At 33.6% G+C, this 18,439-nt stretch overlaps 2 protein-coding genes across 4 annotated transcripts in view; one reads left to right on the forward strand and one right to left on the reverse strand.

Annotated features, from left to right (window-relative positions):
* The window catches only part of LOC121739116 (adenylate cyclase type 2), a 192,962-nt gene that overhangs the window by 31,844 nt on the left and 142,679 nt on the right, over positions 1–18,439 (reverse strand). The window lies entirely within an intron of this gene.
* LOC121739117 (E3 ubiquitin-protein ligase SINA-like 5) overlaps positions 6,721–18,439 on the forward strand; it is a 39,734-nt gene continuing 28,015 nt past the window's right edge. The window contains exon 1 of the mRNA XM_042131447.1: positions 6,721–6,795. Within this exon, the coding sequence (XP_041987381.1) occupies positions 6,772–6,795 (24 nt within the window). The 5' untranslated portion in view covers positions 6,721–6,771. The remainder of the gene's footprint in view (positions 6,796–18,439) is intronic.

Here is an 18,439-nt window from a genome sequence, read left to right on the forward strand (position 1 = left end):
TTTGTTATCAATAATTCCTTTATCTATTTGTTTATTTCGATACGAAGTGGGCTAATTATTTTATTGTTTCACTGACAAGTTGTTTTCTTCGTACCTATTAATTATTGTGTAAATAAACAATGTCATCCAAGCCAATTAAAATTGTCGTTTCCCGTTTCGTTTTTATTACGTTACACCACGTGGTCTGATTAAAATTCGTAAGACGTATCTGCGTATTGTACAAGAAGGCGAAAATATTTTCCTGCTCCTGGTATTACGTTCCTACTTCAACGATCACTCCTAGAATGCTACCAGCTTAGTTGTTTAAACATTCTGTTTCCTTTTTTGGGTCACTATTTTTCCTTTTTTAAGAGCCTATGCTGTCCCACTGCTGGTCAAATGCCTTCCCCAAATTGTTCAATTCGTCTCGTTCTAACGCCATCGTAGGCCAACCTGGCTTGTATGTGGTCTGGCCTGATCAAATTCATCGCACCATCTTTTTCAAGGTTGGCCACTGCAGCGTCGTCCATGATCAGGCACCCATGTATGTGGTGATCTTTACCCAGCTGTCAGGATGCATTCGGCTGACCCGCCCAATCCCCTTTCAGTTTGGCAGCCTTTATTTACCAGTTTTGGAGCGCCGCGTGCTATTAATTTCTTATTCTATCTTTTAATCATACTCCCAAAATTCTGCGCTCCATCGCTCTTACTTAAGCTTGCCAAATAAAGATGATGTTATAGTATAAAAAACAACGGTTCCTCAAATAGTGCTAATGTAACCAAGCCTTGTACCTGAAACGCGTAAACCTGTATGTTGCAACTTCTTTGTCTCACTCTAACAAAGATGTGTTGAAAGATGTCCCATTGTGTCGGTATGAAACAAATCAAAGTATGTTTGTCGTTAAATATGTTGCATTATATGTAATTGTATCATATTAATTACTCGTAGCAATTAGCATGGCAGTGACCGGAAAAATATAATATAGTTCAATCACATCTACAAGGTGTAACAAAAATAAGTGATAATACTTTAGGGTATGTACGTGTTCCTTGTAGAGAGTTCACTGTGAAAGTAGCAGCGCTGAAAGACCAAATTTTTTTTTCAATTTTGTATGGGGAAACTCGTGACGTTCGGGCGCTCACCCATACAAAAGTGAAAAAAAAATTTTGGTCTTTCAGCGCTGCTACTTTCACAGTGAACTCTCTATAAGGAACACGTACACACCCTAAAGTATTATCACTTATTTTTGTTACATCCTGTATTTGATACGAGGTTAATTCCCGCAACTCCGTTGCATCATTGCAAATTTTTTTTTAATGAAATAAATGCAAACGAGCAAACGGGTCACCTGATGGAAAGCAACTTCCGTCGCCCATGGACACTCGTAGCATCAGAAGAGCTGCAGGTGCGTTGCCAGCCTTTAAGAGGGAATAGGGTAATAGGGGAGGGTAGGGATGGGAAGGGAAGGGAAGGGAATAGAGGAGGGTAGGGAAGGGATAGGGTAGGGGATTGGGCCTCCGGTAAACTCACTCACTCGGCGAAACACAGCGCAAGCGCTGTTTCACGCCGGTTTTCTGTGAGAACGTGGTATTTCTCCGGTCGAGCTGGCCCATTCGTGCTGAAGCATGGCTCTCCCACGTATAAAGTCACTCGAGCGTCATGGAGACCTATTAGGTTTGTACATTAGGCAAAACTGATAAAAAAATAATAATCTAGAGCGTTTTTTTATTTTAGCGGTGGGTTCAGAAACTGCGGCCATTTTAAAGTTTTGAAAAAGAAAATAATATATTCAGAAAATTGCTTATTTCGGTCAGTTATTATTATATTTTAGACAACAAGGACTAAAACATTTAGTTTGGTGCAAAATAAAATATCTGCGAAGCTTAGTTAGGAAAATATGAAGCTTTATTTTTTATATTTTAAAATGTCCCTACAGGCTTACCTAACCTTTGAATCGTCAGTGCTTTATATGGAAGCTTCTTCGGGGTATACTTAACATCCTCTATCTTAACCTGACAAATCCGATGACATTTCAATGTTCAAAAAAAATTTTTTAACCCACCACGTGAGAAATCTATACCATGATGACTAGACACAATAATATGTCGGAAGCCTATACAAGCTTAATCTGTCCAAATCCCCTCTTCCCCTCCCCAACTATCACTTCAGCAGTTTAAGCGTGAAAAGGGTAACAGATAGACAGACACACTTTTGCATTTAAAATAATACCAACGGCTTATTGCAAAATTGATAATGGACTATCGTAATAGTCATGTAATAGAGAAGAATGAAGTGACTACATGTTTATTGCGCCAAAATCCGTTTATCACGCGGGGACCGTACATTTTTCCGGGATAAAAAGTATCCTAAGTCCTTTCTCGTGACTCAAAGTTTCTCCGTACTAAAAGCGAAATTAGTTCAGCGGTTTGACAGAGGACAGACAGACAGACAGAAACACTTTCACATTTATAATATTAGTATTAATTATTATAATATCAATAAAATAGAATGTGTACAAATTAAGACGTCTTATCAGGCAAGACTAGATTTATTCCAAATCGAGCAATAACCACCGTGTGGACCGCAAAACTGACAGCTCGAAGGCTCGCTTCGAGCCGGCTCGATGGAACTAAATATGTCAAATATGTCATTTCCTTCGATTTGGAGTAAAACTATCGAGCAAAACCGTATGTGAGTACTTAGCATTAGAATTAACAGAATTTTTTTAAAGATTTACCTTAGGTATATACTTTGAATACCCCTTTTATTAATTATTTAATATACTTTAGTACTAGGTACCTATCTATTATTTGTCATGCCATTACTAATGGTTGTGTTATTCGTTGAGTTATTTCATATTTGTTAATTGACTCTGTTAAATGGTTCCTAAGAAGTAATTTTGTTTCCATTAACTGAACCACAAAGCGGCTTACACATTTCATAGAATTTTCAATAGATATCTTTTAATGCATCAAAAATATTATTGTCGTTGTTTTTTATTACCACGTTTTTTCAGATAAACAGATACGTACACGTCAAATTATATTATGTAATATACTCAATGCTCACAACTTTTATGACGCTACTAATACATCCTTCCAAACTATATTTTATCTTTTCTCTGCAGAATTTATAATGCTACATTCAAATCAGTTTAATCGTAATTTTTGCGGGCACAATACATTTTGCAATATATATTTTTTGCGGTTTTTGTCGCAGTATAAACTTAGGTGAAATACTTTCTATAGAAGAAATCGAACCCACCATGTGGCATCAGATGTTGGTGACTAATTGTAACCAATATCAACTTTCCTTACATAATTAACCTAATCTATATACCCTGTTTAGTATTCTCAGGGAGTTGACCGTTTCCACTCTCTATTATTAAGTATTCTACTCACGGATTCTGTCATCTGTGGCATTGATTCGTTTAGGCGAGAAATATTTTTATGGCAACCTTATGAAGTTCAATTATGTGGGGTTGTTCGAAAAAAGTTGAAAATACTTTTTTCTTTAGAATACTGTTTCTTGGAATACAGGAGAGAGATCAAATATCAATATCTATCTTTTTTCAAAAAGAAGAAATCGATATCTCTACATGCGTAGAGATTTTGATTTTTTTTTCATCACCGACTGAACGAGGGTTATGTTTTTATTAAAATAGGTTTGTTTGTTACCGAAGCCCTATAAATGTAAAATTCGAGTTTAAAAGATTAGAATGTTGTAACCATATTCTTCCAGGTTAAAAGCTGATGCCATTCTAGGAGTTTAGAACTCTAGCAGCTATTATTCGATGTTAAATTATAAATTCTTAGAATTATAAGCCTGTCCTTAAGGGAATTTAAGTACCTTTTCTACCGCTATTAAAGTCCCTATTTGCGTGTCCACGCAGCTTCTTTAATGACTTTCTGCAGAAACGTGTAATATGTAAGTACCTTTTGAGGCATATTCTTTTGTTAAAGTGCAGGTAGTTTTGCATTGTTTTAATCCGGTAGAAGTATGCAACTTTTACCTTTTCACTTTTATTCGTGTGACTGTCAGTTTGTGACAGACTTTCGTATGAGTGACAGTATCAGGTGTGGTGTAGTTTTGTGTCATAATGTTGTGTGCCGTGTCATACTTGGTTCAAATGAAAAGGACGGTACGTTATTTTCTCTATACAAGCAAAAATTTAATTGGTCTTCTAAACAATAGGACGGATAATTAAATGATTGTTATTATATAAGAAGCACGCAGTTACAATAAATATTATCCTTCTGAAAGTACAATATATGTATTTTATAATATTATTGTAATTAGTGATACAATATATTATGAACTTTTCTTTATTTATACTTAGTTAAATTATATTATGTATATATATAAAAAAGTAATATATTTTATAAGTACATCTAAATTCCTTAATAATTATCTAGAAGTTTATATAATAATAAATATTATATTAGTTTCAATTATTATGTTTATTCTAATTTTAACCGTTGCATAAGCGTCACGTACATATAGTCCATTTTTGACTTTAAATAATTACCCTGCTATCTATTTACTTTTTGGACTCTCCTTGCAGGGTTGCCTGGAAGAGATCGCTTATAATCGCTTAGATCGCTTATAAGGCCCCCTTGCCCACATTAATGTCTTAGTTTTTAAGTACTTTTGTATATCCATTTATATGTAAGCATTAAAGTATTTATCTATCTATATAATATATATCTACAATTCCTGTAAAGTACAAGGAAATCCAGGGGATTTTTCACAATATTTATGAAAAACCCCGCGATAAACAAATGAGTAATAATCGTGTAAACAAATAATGATGCTTTTAATGTTACTCTATCAGGTATTTATAATATGGGCCAAGATGCTGAACTTAAATCTATACATCTATACATATAAATAAAATTGGAGTGTCTGTTTGTAATATTGAAAGAACCGTTTTTACTACATGCATATGAATGTATAAGTATACGCTACATACACCAAAACAACATTTTTTACAATTTTTGTCTGTATGTCTGTCTGTCTGTCTGTTTGTTCCGGCTAATCTCCGAAATGGCTGGAGCGATTTTGACGGGACTTTTTTTGGCAGATAGCTGATGTAGTAAGGAATAACTTAGGCTACTTTTTAACCGACTTCCGAAAAGGAGTATGATATATTTTACTATTTCTTGTATTTGTTCTCGGACAAGTATGCCATTTGTGGACCGATTTTCAAAATTATTTTGTTGTTATATAAGGTGAAGCCCGATTTCGGTAACATGATCACAAAAGTGGTGATCTGATGATGCGATCCATGAGAAATCGACGGGACTCCTTGAAATTTATATAGAAACATAACTAAAGTTTACGCGGACGAAGTCGCGGGCAACATCTAGTAAATAAATAAAATAAATAAATTTAAACCAAGACATGCAACTGCATTTTAAAGTCAGACACGCTATATTCCATAATATGTCTGTGTCGTATTCACAAGGCTCAATTAAAATAGCAGCTGATGAATGATGATTACGGAATAAATCATAAAGAATAGTAATACTGTATGGATGGTACACTAGAACCCAAATACTTAAACCATGTAGTCGCATTTATAATGCACGTATTATTTTAGCAATAATACGAATTTAAAAACTTCGCACTTATTTATATTTTCTGAGTCAAATTTATCAGTCCCATCTAACTCGTAATACTAATACGTGATCTATATCAGCTTTGCGATATTGTGATATTCATAACTTTCCTTAAATTAATTAGTTTTTTTTATCTCGCTATGGTGGTTATCCTGTCAAATTTGATAAATCTACGTCATAATAATATTATGTTTTGTTTGTTAAGATAAAACGTACGTTATCTTAAAGATATTCTAAACCTAGTTATATTAATACTAAACTAATACGTGACTGCGACCAGCTTGGCGGTGCTTTACAGTAAATCAGTAACAGTGGCTTTCTTTTATCGGGTTTTATTTATTAGTTACTGCTTTTTACTATTATAGATTTATGTATATTACATATTTAATACCTTTTTAATTGACTAAATAATTGGTAAAAAAGCTAAACATATTTTGATGATTAAGGTAGTTTAGATAAAAAACACTTTAGTATAAAAACTTGATTACTTCTTTTAGAAACTTTCTTTTTGTTTAAGACAGTTTAGATAAATTAGCGCTACTATTAAATGAATTAAAAAAAATCTTAGTGTTTATATATTTTATTCTCTATAATATTTAATTTTCATTTTTATTCAAACTCTAGTTTAAATTTAATTTCTTATTAACAGTCTCCTTTTCTAAATTAAGTACAGAAATCGTATTTATAATATTACTGTAGCTTATTTCGCCCACATTTTTCTGAAAGATCACACGTATATCGAAAGAATAGAAACACTGACAGAATTTAGGAGCAAAGTGTTATTTCCTCCATCTAACAGGTGTTTGATAGAGTTTAGTACTTATGATAGACCAGAGGGCCTAGATAAGCGGCAAGCTATTATCGTAAACTCCAACACCAACGCCACAAAATGTATGGGATTTGACATTAGTATTCGCTAGCGAAGCGATGGCTTATGTCAAATCGCATACATTTTGTACTAGGGCAGGTGGTCTATCGTACTAGACTTTCTCTATGACTACGTGCTGAACTGACAATCCCATATTCGCACATGACGTAGTATAACCAAAATTGCGATAAAGGCGATCCCCTCTACACTGAGTCACGCGTCCACTCAACTCACGTAGCGCCGTAGTCGTCAGTCGACGCGTACGCAGTGACAGTGTTATGTGAGTGAAGTGAACTGTGAAAATGTTACCAAGGATTCAGGGGCTGGTGAGTGATTGAATGGGAGATATATGGGTTTGGTGTTGGGATACATTTTTGGTGTTTAAAATTATTTTTTAAGACAGTATTTGCTATGATTTTTCTTTTTATTATAATGTGAGAGTTCATTAAGAAATTAATATAGGAAATGCAATTTAAATTATTGTTAACATATTTTATTTAGTTTTTATTAGTAGTAGTAAGTACTTATATTTTTTATTGCTGAAATAATTTAACTTTTAGTCAAAAATCAAAACAAATAATAGATACCTACTAAGAAATGAAAAATAAAAATTCAGCATTAACATAAGAAAAGTAAAATAAACTTAATAAAGTAGAAAAATCTGTTAAATTACTTTAGGGTTTTAATCAATCAAACGAGATCTTATAAATGCAAAAAGTACATATTTTTTGAATCTAATCTAATCTAAGCCTACCAATATATTATATTATTGTAATATAATTCATAAAACTGATAATATAAACATTTTTATGAGATGTCATTGGCATTTTCATTAATTTTATGCCACAGAAAAGTAAATAGTACCTGGATGACCAAGCTTTGCTCGGTATAGCAAACACTCATTGACTTCGTGTTACTTAATAACGCCATCTGCTGATCGTTAAAACAATTAGTTGCCAACAAAATAGTATTATTATTTGCCAATAGATGTCAGGATGAGTCATATTTTTCAGTTTATCGATTATCGATAGAACACGAATAAAAAGACATTTTCTGAAAATGATTCCTAGCTAGATCGATCGCCCCCGAAACCTCCTATATACTAAATTTCATGAAAATCGTTGGAGCCGATTCCGAGATTCCAATTATACAGGGTGTAACAAAAATAAGTGATAATACCTTAGGGTGTGTACGTGTTCCTTGTACAGAGTTCACGGTGAAAGTAGCAGCGCTGAAAGACCAAATTTTTTTTTCACTTTTGTATGGGAAAACTCGTGACGCTCGGGCCCTTGCCCATACAAAAGTGAAAAAAATGTTTGGTCTTTCAGCGCTGCTATTTTCACAGTGAACTCTGTACAAGGAACACGTACACACCCTAAAGTATTATCACTTATTTTTGTTACACCCTGTATATGCAGGGTGTAACAAAAATAAGTGATAATACTTTAGGGTGTGTACGTGTTCCTTGTAGAGAGTTCACTGTGAAAGTAGCAGCGCTGCAAGACGTATTTTTTTTTTCACTTTTGTATGGGCAAGGGTCCGAGCGTCACGAGTTTCCCCATACAAAAGTGAAAAAAAAATTTTGGTCTTTCAGCGCTGCTACTTTCACAGTGAACTGTCTACAAGGAACACGTACACACCCTAAAGTATTATCACTTATTTTTGTTACACCCTGTATATATACAAGAATTGCTCGTTTAAAGATATAAGATCTTATGAAATACTTGTAAAATTTTGTAAGATTGTTCGAAGGACTTGTTATTACGTGGTTAGACAACGACTAGAGTGTGTTATTATTGAAATACATAGTTGCATTATTATCCGGTAAGTCATTTTACAGATTAAGTAACCCAAAACACTAAATTCGAAGCGAGGGTAGAATTTTAAAAGCATATTACTTAAAACCCACACTAAATATTTGAAGTAAATTGTTACTATTTTCTAATAACATAATATTGTCTTTTAACTTAACTAAACTTTTAGATCACGCCAGCTAGATCAAAATTGGTTCAATAGTTTAAGAACTTCTATCATAGAACTGTATAAGTTATACACGATACACTAATTATACATAGTCGAGCTCTTCAAATATTAACGACGTCATTTTGGCAAAAATTCGTTAGTCGGGCCTTAATTTGCTATAAAAGCTACCCAATATTCTGACCCGCGATTAAAAATATCTCTACATCAAATTTCATTAAAATTAATACAGCGATTTGAACGTAAAGGGGAACAGACAGACTCGTTATACTTACTACGGTTGTTCTTGTTTATTGAGGTGTACTTAAATTATGGAGTAAAATAAAATAAAAATTTGCTTCCCCTGACGCACTTTGGGTGAACATCATTGACTTTTTTGTGATTCTTGTCAATGGGTTGTAAATACTGGTAGGATGGTTATTTGTGAATACTTTACGAATGAAGACCCCCAACTAAGATAATTGAAAAGAACCAGGGGGCTTATAATCTTTTGAAATGAAATCTTATACTTTTTATATTCTTTTTTTAGAAGTTACTTACAAGCCTACTTACTTAACGCCTCCGTGGTCTAGTGGTATAGAGCGCGGCTCTTGACTCGGAGGTCGTGGGTTCGATTCCCGCGTTGGTAACATGTTATTTCCAAGTTTGGTTAGGACAATGCAGGCTGATCACCTGATTGTCTGACAAGTAAGATGATCCATGCGTCGGATGGGCATGTAAAAAGTCGGTCCTGCGCCTGATCTCTCGCCAGTCGTGTCGGTTGTCCGTCCCACTGGGTTATGAGAGTAAAGGAATAGAGAGTGCTCTTGTGTACTGCGCTCACACTTGGGCACTATAAAATTACTCCTGCGTAGCTGGCCTGGTTTCAATGAAACCGGCCACCGTCACCGAAACCGGTGTGGGAGCTATTATATTATTATTATCTATTATTATTACAAGTATATAATATAACGATCTCTTCATTTAATTTTCTATTAATAAACACCATCTTTCTTCATAATAATATTATGTAATAAGCACATAATATTTGCTAACTCTATTAATTCTTTAAATTATGTTTGAAATAATTACTCTACATATCTCTATATACTCTACTCCTAAAACTAAGAAATAGAAAGTACAGGTTCTGGTCATGAATAAGGATTTAGACTTTAGGCAAACTTATAGGCAGTCCAGTTTTTCATTTATACTATAAATGGACTCTGTTAAGCATTCGTGTACTAATCCAAAAAAAATTACGTATCGAGTTATGAATGCATGTTCTTTAGATGATTTAGAACAAGACTGCATTCAAAATTTAACAACAAAAAAAATTGTGGGTTAGGACACTAATGCTTAACAGCGACCAAATAAGGTTTAAACAAACCTAATGTTCCATGTATAGCTAGTACAAAACGTGAAAACGCGTGCTCACCTTGATTTTACTAAATACAGCCACCAACATTGAAACTTATGTCACAGTATTACAATATTTAATTTTGTAATACTGTGCTAATGTCGAAGACTATACAATTTAAATAAACTTTATATTACAACAAGATTACAACTATATTTGACTTTACTTGTGACCAAAATACGTAGATCCGCCATTTGTCTATGAATCAACTACTCTGATAGTACATAAATGCTTTAAGTAGACTTTGCCAATAAATTAATTGTAATAAAATTATTGCTCATATTCATAAAATTAATTTAAAAAATAACGATATTTTCCTGTACTTCAAAATAATAATATGTTAATACCATTAAACTGAATTGCAGTCTAACTGTTGTTCTAAGAAATTATGACATGATATTTTATGTGACTCATTTTTCGTGTTATTTCTGAAGCCGTGTGTTTTAAAGGTTAAGAGTTTAAAGTTGTGGTTAGAAAACCACGTAAATAAGAACGATGACATTTTTCTACGCGTAAACAAATTTAGATAAAATGTAGTAGTAATAATATGATATTTATCTAAGCGGAAAAATGTACGGTTCCTATGCAATAAATGAATTACGGCGCAGCAGAGTTTTGGACAGCTTCAAACAATTTTTCTTGTTTATATGGTATAATAATTATGCATGTTTTCTAAGTGAAAGAAGTGCAGTTTGGTGAAGTCTATAGGGATGAAATAGTAATGACAGCCACTAATGACTTCTAAAATATTATAAGCCAATAAATGACATTCGCCTTAAAATTATGTGTAGGCAATTATTAATAAGCACTTTTAAAAGTATTAACAATAATTTACTAATTGAAATTTCAATTTATTTTCCAGATTGAAGAAAATTCAAAACAAACTACCTAACTAACGCTATAAAAATAAATTATAATTTCTATGACGCAACTTGCAGGTGTTTTGTGGCGGTTTAGAATTCACAATATTATGTTTGGCGTTTTTTCGTAAATATTGTGTTATTTTCCTTTTAAAGGGAAAAAATTTAAAATAATGATGTATCTATAACACGAATGAAGCAAAGAGGTACAGGCAGAAGGGGTCATTGACCTTAAATGGCCGTACAGTTATAAGTTATAACTTATAACTCAAACGTTAAACGTTTGTTGACATAATGTAATATTACAAGAATACCGTTTAGTTGTACGATTATTATTTACTATCGATATGGTCTGGACTGAATTGAAGAACTATTAATGTTCGATTAAATAGCAAAATCTTACTAGTATTAATAATTTTTTTTTACTAAAAATAATATTATTCTAGCTAGATGGCTGCGATTTATTTTTTATTTTTAGCTACTTTTATCGCGGGCTTCGAGCCTGGCGACCGAATCAAGAAAGTCCATAAAGAAAACACCTAACACCGTCGGTGCGGCGTTGCCAGACTTCGCCACGGTGTTTATGTGCGTGCGACTAGACGTATGCGAATTAATAATTAAATAAGTTGATAAAGAAAATGCTATGTAATACAGCGGCAGTCCCCGAGTGCCACACGTTTCTTTTTTGCCTAAACTTTCTAAGCAGCGCAGTCCAAAGTTCCTTTATTTGATTGACACTTGACACTTTGGGATTCTATCGGCGGTGTTATACTTACACCACTATATCGGAATTGGTTTTTTAACCACCGTGGGAGCGTGGGATCGCCACCATAATTTCCGGTACGGATCCGGGAACTGGTTTAATGCGTTTAAAAGTGGACAAAAAGTATACCACAGATATGGAAGACAGATCGAACAATCTTTAAACTCTAATAATTGTTTCCTGAAAGTATATTTGTTTGTTTTATTAATAACTAGATGTCCTGGTGAACTTCGCATCACTTTTATCCTAATTCCTAATATAAACCTTCCTTGGACTTCCTGAGCATTTCAAGACAATAATTAGCCAAAGCTTTTTGAGTTTTAGCGAGTCTAACAAAATTTTAAATTCATTTATAAGATAGTCAATAAACTGTGGAATCAGGGAGAGTTATAATAAAAATATTATCTTACAGGATAACATTAAAATTAAAAACACACATCTGCTTATAAATATACGAGTTTATGATAAGGTTACCACAGACATAAAATGAGGACGAAATCGAGTTACGCCATGACAACAAGACAGACCTTGAACTGGTAAGAGGCTTTCAAATTTACATTCGACCATTTTACATTCCAAAATCACACATAAGGACATCCACAACCTCGATTATCTGGGACAAACATATCGAATGCTGGAGAAAACAGAAATATGAACTGAGATATATATAGATATATGAATGAGAAAATAAAAGTAACAACAAAATATGAACCGATCCAAGACATTATCTTACTTAAAAATCAGAAATTAATATGTTTTTATGTAAATGCCAAAAAACATTCGGCGTATATTCTAGAGAACTCTATAGAATTTCTATATTCTCAAATAGTTTTTTATCCAAAAAATACGATTAATGGACAAGTTTCGCAAAAGCGGATAAACTTATTTTGTTTTGATATCGCAATATTTTAGAAGTCATAATGCGCATTACATAATTTTATGCCTATTGGCTATCCTATTGGGCATATTAATCAAAAAGTATAGGAAAGAAGATCAACATCGCCTGATTTTCGTCATTAACACAATTATTGAACTTACATTTTTTTAAATGAATGAATATTAAGCGGTGTTATGACCGTTTTGGGGTGCGTAAAAATGTAAAACTCGCGTCAGGATATGTGATGATCAAAAATTCGTAAGACAGAGGGAGAGAAGACACAATGGGCATTGTCCAAAAAAAATCACATGTACTTTTATATATTTTTTTTTTCGTTAAAATAAATGTTAAGTATATAAATTAAATAATTTTGAAATTCATTGGCTAGTTTTTTTCTCAATAAATTTTTAAAGTTTCGCTCTGACGTCATCGTCGGCGGCCAATTGACCTCTGCAGTATGTTTTAAATTTCCTTTCAATCTTATTTATAATGGCTGGTTCGTCAAATGCAAGTTCTCATTATGTGAAAGCTGATACGAGAAGCTTACCAAAAGTTCGAAACGTAATGTTGGTCGAATTTATTGCTAATTTAAAGGTTAAACATATTTGTTCAAAAATATAATGGTAAATGGTAAAGTAACTAATGGGTATTTTTTTGTTTATATACAGAAAAACGATCACTGACCTTATTCCTCGAAATGTTTTTGTAATGAGCAAAATTAAAAAAAAAAAGGACAATCCCCATTTTCACTCAAAATATTTGTAACAGCGATCCATATCCTGAGATATTTGCACTGAAGCATACATTATCATTAAAATCTACCTCCTTGTTTTAAAATGAGCTGTGTTAAGAATGACAACAGTCGCTAAGGTACTACTAACTATAGTATTACTAGAAGTGTCTAGCGCTTCAAATTATACTATAATAATTATACCTTTTATAATTTTTCCAAGGATTCGCGGAAGCCTTCCGCTATACCTTTGCGGGAATCAGAAAAGTTTAATGCAAGAACCATATTATATCCATTATCCATGCTTATTTTATTTCTATAAGATAATCTGTTTATCAATTTTTGTTTGTTACCTCTTAATGAGCCGATGAAAGATAATCCCGCTGTAGTTGCTATAGACGGAAAACATTTAAAAGGTTCACCAACCTAGTATGAGATATACCGGTATAAAATCCCAAAAGAACCTACTAGTTCATGCTAGTTTATTAGCGATGGATCGAAACGATTCATCCCAAATAAACTAGTATATCGGTATTCGTTACGCGGTATGCTTCGATAGTACAATAACGCTGGTATTCTTTTTCAATTATCGTAAAGTGAAAAACCATTCCTACTCGTATTTAAAAGTGCTTTGCCCACAAAAATGTAGTGAACTTAAAAATTTATTAGTTCGCATAAAATACATTCCTATTTTAAAAGTGTTAAGCGCTCGTTTAAAATTTAATTACACTGTTAACTACGGAAGGAACAATAAAACATAAGCGTGCGAGTCTCTTCATTTTGTTCCAATCAATAGCGACTGAAAACGATTTTCCAATACCATTTTAAATTATTTTTGATGCAGTTCCTAAAGCGAATAGAGGATATCTAGTGATATTCAAGGACCAATTAGTACTAGTTAGCGAAATTTGTTAATACAAAGTTTCGAAACAAAAACCGGCCAAGTGCGAGTTGGACTCGCCCATGATGGTTTCCGTGGCAGCAATAAGGTTTATTTCTATGAAATTAAAAGGTGAGAGCAAGATTTGACATTCGTCTAGTTGGCTTGGTCGAGTTCGAGTAGTCTAGTACCTTCATAGTTCATAATATGAAAAAAAAAACAACGGGCTGAGCTCTGCTTGCAGAAGTGAAAAATGAAACAGCAGAAACAAGCTAGCAAGTACACTAAATTATTTTAACCCATTGCAAAAATGCGTAGCACTGCCTAATAACTTTTCACCTTATATAAAACCCCTAGATTCTAGAAGATGTTATTATCACAATAATCCTACAGAGTGTAATAAAACTAATAATTCATAATACTTTTGGGTGTGTATATGGTCCCCTAAGTAGAGTTCACTGTGCAAGTAAAAGTGCGGAAAGAGCAAATATTTTTTGCGATTTGTATGGGCATCATACCTTTCAAAGCCTAAACTCAAACAAATTCTACCATTTATATTATTTCGGCTTGTACTTTATAGTTTTTAAAGACCTACAGAATTTATCTTTATTTATTTACGTATAAAAAATACTATAATTCCTAAAGTAAAGTATATTTAAAAATCGTGATCCATTCTGAATATCAACATACCGATGTATTTTGTAAACAAAGCAATAAAATATGATATACGATTACTTGATAATATTATGTTTATGATTTGTTTTGCTATATTAACTAATTTAAGACTTCTGATATAACACAAATGAAACAGAAGTAATATTTAAAGACAGATCAAAATCGGTTTTCCTATTTGATTACTACGAATCACTGACATACACGTCTGTAGCTCTACCATGAGTTTAAAGCTATAGTATTTATCGATACTCGATACCGACTACGTAAATATTTAGTATGGCAAATTTTACAGCGCCTCTATCGGTTACTTGCATAAGTAACCGCTAAAGGCGCTGTAAAATTTGCCATACTAAAATTTACGGTAGTCGGTATCGAGTATCGAAAAATACTATAGCTTTAAACTCATGGTAGAGCTACAGTAGAAGTTGATGACTGACAGGCAGACACATTGCAACACACATTCTAATACTGAAATAGGGATCTAAGTGGCCTAAGCGTTCCCTTACTTTGGAGGAAGTCCAAAATAAGGGAACGCTTGGCCGGCCGGTCGTGGAGGGAGTCCTGTGTTAGACAGATCAAGGGCATCCCTCCGTATACGGCTGAAGGCAAACCGCAGTTGGTTTTAGGGATCTTAAATGAGTCCGCCCGAGTTTCTTGCGCTAGTTCTTCCCGCCAGGTTAGTTTTATACGTGGGAGAGCCATGCTTCGGCACGAATGGGCCGGCTCGACCGGAGAAATACCACGTTCTCACAGAAAACCGGCGTGAAACAGCGCTTGCGCTGTGTTTCGCCGAGTGAGTGAGTTTACCGGAGGCCCGATCCCCTCCCCTATTCCCTTCCCTACCCTCCCCTATTCCCTTCCCTTCCCATCTCTACCCTCCCCTATTAGTTATTACCCTATTCCCTCTTAAAAGGCCGGCAACGCACCTGCAGCTCTTCTGATGCTGCGAGTGTCCATGGGCGACGGAAGTTGCTTTCCATCAGGTGACCCGTTTGCTCGCTTGCCCCCTTATTTCATAAAAAATAAAAAATAAAAGTTCCCAAAGCGGTGGTTCAGTTGGAATATTGTACACTGTAGAGGCAATGCTAAGAATCATTGTAGTTTCCCAAAAAGCTAGTTTATAACTTTTTTTTAATAAAACATTTTTCATTTAATTTTTTATTTCACTCCCTAGGTACCTTTGGTGTAAATAAAAGCCTTTGGTGTACGGCGAGCTCAAAACATGCAAAGAATTATATTTAACCTCAGTTTAAATAGAAGTCTTTGAAAACACGCGCCAATATGTAATTTCAAAACTGTTGACTTTGATCGAAAGATATCACCCCGCAGTGCCCGCAGGCTGCAGTTGACTGACACAAAGCCATGTATAACAGAGTGGTTAAGCAGCTAACAAACAAGCTTTTAAAATATCACTAGCTAACTTAGCTTATTAATATAACTTAGCTTGGTAGATAGATATTTAGGTTGGGTAGGTATCTTTATCATTTTTTTTAATTTAGTAAAGTTACAAAATACAATAACAAGTATATTATATTATATATTGTTATGCCTTTTAAGTAACTTACCTAACCATTAAATTCTTAGTATCTTGAGACTTGATCTTTACCATAACTTTAAGGGCGTCGATAACGTACATTTACCATTATGCATGTGATACTTACATGGTGTTATTAGTGGAGATAAAAATACACGCAGAATGCAGATACATAAAAAATACAAGAATCCATCAAAACTAGTCTGTTGATTGACATAAAACGATGCCGTATACATGGTGTTGCGCGGTGGAATGGAAACCAATTATTAACTTCCTGCGGGAGATGACCAGGTGCTCACTCGATAGTGACGGGTGAGTTTCGATATCGTATAGTATCGATATTTGCTGGTATATTATAACAAAAACTAGCTGACCCAGCAAACGTTGTTTTACCATATAAATTATGTTTATAGTTTTTTGACAGGGAGTAAATGACCGCTACAGACAGAATTCCGCGATTTAAGAAAAGTATCAATATAAAAAGTAGATAACCTATTCTCAGGTCTAACGAATGTAAACGTACAAAATTTCATTAAAATCGGTTGAGCCGTTTTGGAGGAGGTCACTCACAAACACTGTGGTCTGTGACACGAGAATTTTATACATTAGATTTTCAGTAGTAGCCTACGAAAACATTGAGTTTTCTTTACAAACGTCACTATTAGCAATAATTTGCAGTCGTAAATTCGTAATCCTAAAATATAATATATAATTTATTCTAATATGCACTTTAAAAAATCGATGTGTAATAATATCGATATGCAATCGATTGCATGATACGGTAACACGATCACACCCCGGGAGAGAGGTTGACTCGGTCACCTTGGTCGACATAACTGGGTTCGACGGACGAGCTCGTCGGAAATGAGATGATAATGTAATTATAATAAAAACAATGTATGTGTAATTAGCTACAAAATAAATAATTATTATTTTATGAATAACACTATACTTACATTAAAATGTATCTTCAAAGTGGATGTAGTCCGCGGTCCTCAAACTTTTTTGGTGGTTAAACTACACTTTACTTTGTCTTGGATGAATTTTCTCCATGCTCCTAGCAAATTTTGCTAAAAGCTTTGTGGAGATTTTGGGGTGATAATATAGGGGTATTAAAGGAGAAATAAAATATTTTATACTTTTCAAGATAACTGAGAATCTTTTAAATATTTTTCTAATTAATTATAAAATCTAAAATAACATACTAAAGTACAAGTTATCCTAACGTCATAAGAATAAAGCCAAGATGTTTAAAAATGCTATAAAATTTTATTTATTAAGTTAATAATTAGAATATACGTCAGTAGAACAGATAATTGTTAAGAAGTTAGGTAATATAACTATATTATGGTAATGATAATTAACTAATTTAACTTGAATTACGTCTAACTACTCCGAAGACTGGAATATAACAGTCTAATGGCTAATATTTGAGGTGAAAATCACGTTGTCTGCTTGAATAGCACAGAAAAGTACAGAACACTGCAGCACAGTAATTTTAAAATAATTATTTATCAGCGGACAGCAGTCAGATATAGCAGCGGACAGCAGTCAGATAAACCCTTCTTTATTGCAAAAGTCACTAGAGACAATTTACGCCGATAGGTGACGCCGCGTTAAAGTAAAAAATTGTTTTGGATATGTTTTAGATCGCTTGTTTTCGCCTGGCCGGCCTCTCATAGACAACAAGAAATGGAACAGCAAGAAATGCGAAGGGCGTAAGCAACAAAATGGTTTTTGTCGCGTAATTTAAAAACCATAAATATATTTCATATAAGCTATGGGCAAATTATAGTGTATTCTTGAACTAATCTATGTACACATTTTGGAAGCTTAAATCATTCTCCTCTGTTGGCAAAATTAGAATCCCTGTTTTTATAGAGTTCTTTTTGATTAATTATTCTGTGTTATAAAAGTTGACCAATCGTGTTATGCTTTGGGTAATTCAAAGATAAAGACATGATGAATACTGACGATAAACTTTATTAACGAAAAAATCGATATCGCTGCAGCCAAATTATCAAGGCGTCACATTAACTGAGTTATTGTAATTGAATTGTTATATGATAATATTATTATGATAGTCAATTAAACAATGAAAAATAATACGTTTCGTGGATTAAAACGATGAAATGAAATAATGATGATGTCGGCTGGGTTGGACAAATTCCTACCAAAAACGTAGTTTCGCCTGCCTATAAATCAATTTCCTAATTTTCTTCGAAAAATAATTCAAGACGTGAGTGGAAGAATAAGGTGGGTTACAAGAAAAAAC

Source organism: Aricia agestis, chromosome Z, assembly GCF_905147365.1.
Source record: "Aricia agestis chromosome Z, ilAriAges1.1, whole genome shotgun sequence".
Classification (NCBI taxonomy): domain Eukaryota; kingdom Metazoa; phylum Arthropoda; class Insecta; order Lepidoptera; family Lycaenidae; genus Aricia; species Aricia agestis.